Source organism: Echinops telfairi, unplaced genomic scaffold, assembly GCF_000313985.2.
Source record: "Echinops telfairi isolate 266 unplaced genomic scaffold, ASM31398v2 ScPeMD7_12;HRSCAF=54, whole genome shotgun sequence".
NCBI lineage: Eukaryota > Metazoa > Chordata > Mammalia > Afrosoricida > Tenrecidae > Echinops > Echinops telfairi.
In genome coordinates this window covers 1,312,312-1,317,790 of record NW_022103909.1, presented here as the reverse complement: position 1 = coordinate 1,317,790, position 5,479 = coordinate 1,312,312, and the positions used below count along the sequence as shown (strand labels likewise).

The 5,479-nt window shown below is 59.4% G+C and overlaps 1 protein-coding gene across 1 annotated transcript; it reads left to right on the top strand.

Moving 5' to 3' along the window:
• Positions 1-1,819: 1,819 nt before the first annotated feature.
• On the top strand, positions 1,820-3,162 carry SMIM41 (small integral membrane protein 41). The gene is made up of 2 exons (XM_030884747.1): positions 1,820-2,062; positions 3,016-3,162. The coding sequence occupies exons 1-2, from the start codon at positions 1,820-1,822 to the stop codon at positions 3,160-3,162; spliced, it is 390 nt and encodes a 129-aa protein (XP_030740607.1).
• The last annotated feature ends 2,317 nt before the right edge of the window (positions 3,163-5,479 follow it).

Below are 5,479 nucleotides of genomic sequence, written 5' to 3'. Positions count from 1 at the left end.
CTGTTCCAAGACAACGGGGGCTTAATGGAGAGGATGACTGACAGCGTCCACTCTTCCTTGGACACTCGCACAGACAGGTGACCACAGTCAGCCCCTGGAGTGAGGACACGGGGTCAGGGTCTGTCTCCTGTGGATGTGTCTGAGCTATGTCACCTTCCTTCCTAGGAAATGAAAACAGCCCTGGCTTTTGTAGTACTGGGTCTTATTTCAAAGCATTGGGCTGCCAACCTCCAGGCTGGCAGTTCAAACCCCCAAGGCACTCGAGGGTGGGGGGTGGGGGAAGATGAGGCTTTCTGCTCCCATCAAGAACCCCTACATTGGGTCACTCCGAGTCAACATCAGTTGGAGGGCAGTGGGTTGTGGGTGTTGCTTCATAATGGCCCCACGGAGCATGTTCTCTGTGTTCACTGAGCCCCTCAGGCCCCACCCCCAACACACGCCAGATGGGCCATTTGATTAGGAGCGCTTCTCTCTGGGGCGAGATGATGGTGACACTTGCCCAGGTTGGGCTGGCTCTGGCCGCTTCTTAAGACCTTGCTCTGGTAACTCATGCTTGCTTTTACACACACACACACTGAATGTCATTCTAGTCTGTGTTTTACAGTCCTCTGACTACCACCTGGGGCAATTGTAAACCCATTGGTTGTGTGTGTGTGTTTGTGTGTGTTTGTAAGGGGTCTTGCTCACGGTCCAGCTTGCCCAGGAAGTACTTGCACGTTTGACTGCTCAGCTACCCCCGCCCTTGATCTCTTGGAATCCATCTGTAGACTGCTAACATCTCGGCAGCTGCAGGGGCTCGGTGGCCGGGGACTTGGAGAGGGAGTTGCAGGTGGAAAGGCTCATTCCCAGGAGGTCCTTGATCATGTGTGACCGACGACCGATGTCTAGCCTCCTGCTGTCTGGGGGGTCCTCTCTCCCAGCTGGCAGTTCCTCCTGAGCGGGTGACTGGCACAGGTGTTGACTGGTGGGTGGTGTTTTTGAGGGCAGGCTTGAGAGTCGCTGGAGGAGGTCTTCAGGAGCCTTGAGCAGGGCACCTTTCCCTCTTTTCAGCCTCTCCAGATGTTTTCCGTTTGTTCCTGCAGCTGGACTCCACTCCAACCTCCCACCACCCAGCTGGCAGAGGACAGGACAGTCACATCTCGGCCCTTTTGGCATTGTTGAAGAGGAGACTGGTGGCCAGGGTAGAGGGGAGGGATTGGGGGTAGCCCTAGAGAGGACTCCTGCTCACCCCCTCATCCCTACCCTCTGCAGTGGAGGCCAAAGGAGGCACCCACAGGCATGATGGGAAAGGAAGGGTAGCGTCGCTCCGGACGTCCTGGAGGCTGCCCCCTGGGCCACCTGATTGAATTGAGTTTGGACCCATGGACAAAGCCCAGCACTGCGGATGGCCCTGAATGGTGGCCTCTGCAGCCAGCACCAGCATGGGGGTCTGGAAGTTCTTTCCAGGCTCCGAGGGAGGTGCTACCCATAGGCCTCCTTTGCTGAGGGAGAGCAGCTGTCTGGGAGAGACCCTGCTGGCTGAGGACAGGCCGGTTCACTTGAGTACAGGTGGAGTGTTGAATGCAGGCCTTGGGGAGGAGACTCCCACCTCGGCCTTAGGGCTGAGGGTCTCTGGAGGAGGGGCTGGAGCCCACATTGGAAAAGAGGCCCCTTGTTTTAGAAAGATCCTGACCTCGTTGCTGGGCGGGGACTGGGGCTTAGGCTCCGGGGATCCGCCTCTCGGGCCCCTCCCCTCAGTCAGTCCTCTGGTCCGCCCGCGCTCCCAGCGGCCGCCCCAAGCTCCCGCACACGTGGCAGTCCCGCACATCTGGGCAGGAGCATGAACGGCTCACAGGCCGGCCCTGCCGCCTGGACTCCCTGGCTGAGCTCCTGCTGCAACCAGTCGGGGGCGTCGCCGGAGCCCCCCGAGGGCCCACGCGCCGTGCAGGCGGCGGTGTTGGCCGTGCTGTCGCTGCTCGTGCTCTGTGGGGTCGTGTTCCTGGGTGGCGCGCTCCTCCTCCGCGCCCAGGGCTTGGCCGCGCTCCTGGCCCGTGAGCGGCGGGCTTCTCACGAGGCTGAGCCGGTTGGTGGGGGCGAAGACCATCTGTAGGCCTGGGGGTGGTGGTGGAGGGGGGCCTGGCTGGAGCCGGCTGCCCTCAGGAGGACACCTGCCCCTCCCCTGATGCTGGAGCCAATAGGTGAGTATCCGGAGTGCAGGCTGCAGGCAGGTGTGTGTGTATGGGGGGGTGGGGGAGGTGGCACAGGCGTGGGTGTGAATGGTCTCTATATTGAGGGGATGCACCTGGGGGCCCAGCTAGGAGAATCAGCTTTTTAGTGGCTCTGGTTTAGGGCTCCCAATCCCCAGCTGGTGGGACCTGCAGCCAGCCTAGGTGAGCAGGGGTCAGAGTGAAAAGGCTGCCTCCCCCTCACTGCCTGCTGTCCCCTCCTAACAGCTGTCCCCTCCACTTTTTGTTCTTCTCTGCCCAACTAGTGACAGGCATGAGCTGTTTAGGGCCTAGGGGAGGGGAGGCCTTTTTTCTTGGTACCCCATCTTCCCCCTCTCTTCTGCCCTCTCACCCATCCTCTGAACAGGGATTGGGGGAGTATTTGAGGGCAGAGCCAGGGACCAGGGCATGGGAGGTGAGCTGAGGCTCCTTCCCATAGCCCCACTCAGGTTGGGGGACAGATGTAGTGTGGAGTAAGGAGCATGGAGTGCTGGTGGTGGAGGGTGTGTAGGAGGTGGGGGTGGTGGTGGATGACTAGAGTCCCAGCAGATGGGGGGCCTCAGGCACACATTGCTCCTGGACGCTGGGGCTGAGGCCTCGCAGCTGTGGGTGTCTCTGCAGCTCCTGCCTCCTCTGTCCAAGGACAGGAGCCATCTGGAGGGACGGGCGGGTGGCCCAAGTCAAGGCCACCTCTGGGAGAGTCTCCACTGTCCCCTTCCTCTGTTCAGTGTTCTACCTGGTTGCTCCTGAGGGTCTTCAGAGGGAGAGCTCTTTGTGGGGGCAACTGACCAGTTTTGTCCTCCGTCCCTAGAGCCTTTGCCCTGCTTGCCAAGGGCAGAGGAGGGCCCTGTGCCCCTCTGAGAAGGGCTACAGCCTGGGTGCTCGTGCGGAGGGGCTGGTGAGGGGCAAGGGCAGGGTGCAGCTAAGCAGCTGTGAAGCCGACGATGACGACGTGTGATCCCTGCACAGAACAGCCCAGGATTTGTCGCTAATCCTGGCTGGGCTGCTGGGCCACACTGGCCTTGCTGAGCCCAGGGCTTCTCACCTCAAGCCCACTGCTCCCGTCCCCCGTGGAAGGAGGGCTGTATGTGTGCCTTGCTGCTCCTGGGCTAAAGGTGGCCAGGCCAACTCAGGGGACACCTGCCTCCTCTCTGCTGTGTCCTGGGAGAAAGAGTGGAGACCACTTCCCTCCTGTCCAGGTTCTCCCAGCCCTCTGGTCAGAGACACACAGCAGCTTTACAGCCCTGTGTCAGGACTAGTCCGGAGCCCCCACTCCCCTTCCCAAGCTGGGCTGGAAGAGTCTCCAGACCCACTGGGAATTCCTTGTTTTCAAATGGGGTAGTGGAGACTCAGAGGGATGGGACGTGCTCTGACCCCAAATTTGGGGCTTGTTCTTAGGTTTCCCCTATTGCTCCTTTTATTTCTTTCTGCCCACCCCTCTTTGAGATACTGATGGAAAATGTGCTCCTCCCAAAATAAGCCCCGCCCCCCACATGTGAAATGCAGTTTCAGGTCCTCGAGCCCCACACCCTGTGCCACTGGCCCAAGCCATCCCCAGTGACCTTCCTGCTGCTGCCAACAGTCTCTCAGACGCTGCCTGCCCCCACAGCAGCTCCCAGCTGGTCGCCCAGCTGAGCTTCCTTGGCTTGGTCCTGAAGGGTGGGCTTAAAGGGTCAGCTGAACTATTATACATCTATGCAAAATATGCAAGCAGTCAGCTGGGGGTCAGAGCTCAAGGATTTTCCATTTGGCCTTTTGGGTTCCAGTGCAGGAGATGTTGGTGGTCCAGAGATCTGTGGTGATGGGAGGGGCACCCAGCGTCTCTGTGTCAGCTCACACTGGGGGCAGGGCAGAAAAAAGACTGCATCCCATTTCCTGTCCTCGCCCCCTCAGCTCCTGGTGGCCTCTATTCCTAGGGGAAGAAACTAAGCTGCCTGCCGGGGAACTCTGACTTTAGTTGAGGCACCAGACTGGGGGGCTTTGGAAAATTGGGGAATGGGTGCTGCTGCTGCTGTCACCCCATCTCAGGCCCCAGCTGGTAGCAAGAAGTGAGGGTGTGGGCGCAGGTCTGAGCATCATGGAGGAAGCCGGCATCTGGACTCTCGGAGAGGCTTGAGTCTCCGCCCACCCCCACCCTGTTATCCTGGCAGTGCCCAGAAGAAGGACTGACTGTGGCAGATGGGCTGGGACCCGCCTTGCCCTTCCTCCAGCACTGGAGCTTCACTCTGAGCTGGAAAAGGCTGCTGGAGGTCTCTGGAATCCATTTCTCATCTTCCTTACCACGCAGCTCCTTTCCCAGCAAAGTTGGTGGGGGGACGGGAGGGGTGTGTGTGCAGAGGGGGAGGGAGACTATCTTACAGATTTGTAAGGTTTCTGGAGTGGGTTCTTGGCTTCGCATGATGAAAAATTCACGCTGAAGCCCGTTTTGTAATCCAAGTGGATTTTTATGAAGGACAGGACAAGTTGTAGATTGTAGTCTGGAAAGGGTACACACTATTTCAGGGAAGTGTGCCAAGCCGAGTGGAGTTCACAACTGGACATGAACAACCATGTGGAAGAGAGCACCCATGGGTGCCGAACTGGGGGAGGGATCTCAGGTCGAGGGAGGAAGGGCAAGAGGCTGAGGAAGCCAGAGTTGGGGTAAGAGAGTCCCAGGTTGTGCTCCCTGCCTGTATCCTAGCCCACCCCCTGGCTGGGAAGGCAGGGTTGAAGGTGTTGTTTGACCCCATTGGCTGGGTTGAGCCCATCTGGGTGGGGTCATGAGCCTGGGCCTAGTTTGGACCGCCCAGGTGTACCTCCCACCTGGCTGGGGGCTTGGATTTGAGCACGCTCCGTTTGGGGATCTTCATAGGCATCTAATGGTCGCCTGATTTCCTTCCAACCTCCTTGCACGGGGAGGGACAGCTCCCTGTCCCTGAATCTAGCCACCTAACAGATTGACCCTCCCAACTGGGACTCCAGCCACCTCTGGTGCACATGGCAGACTGGATTAACTTGGGCTGTGGCGAGACCTCAAACTGGGACCTTTGCAACCAGCGACTGACCCCGAACTGCCCCCTCAGTGCTCTGAGTGTGCTTGGGCCCAGAGGGCAGCTCCCAGGGATAAAGGAGCCCTCTTGGTGACGGCTGGGTACCTAGGTACTGAAATGACCACCACCTTTGAAGCTCTGGGTGCGCAGCGGGCTCTGGCCATGCCCCTGCCCATGTGTGCCTGGGGCAGGGCCACCGTGGCCAGTCAGTGCCTGCAGAGGGCTGGGGTCCTGGATTCCATCACT

What these genes read in the sequence shown, in the direction of transcription:
- SMIM41 (XM_030884747.1), top strand. Translation starts at nt 1,820, where the DNA reads ATGAACGGCTCACAGGCCGGCCCTGCCGCCTGGACTCCCTGGCTGAGC. An exon ending in CTTCTCACGAGGCTGAGCCG is followed by an intron (nt 2,063 to 3,015) that starts GTTGGTGGGGGC and finishes CTCCGTCCCTAG; the next exon opens with AGCCTTTGCCCTGCTTGCCA.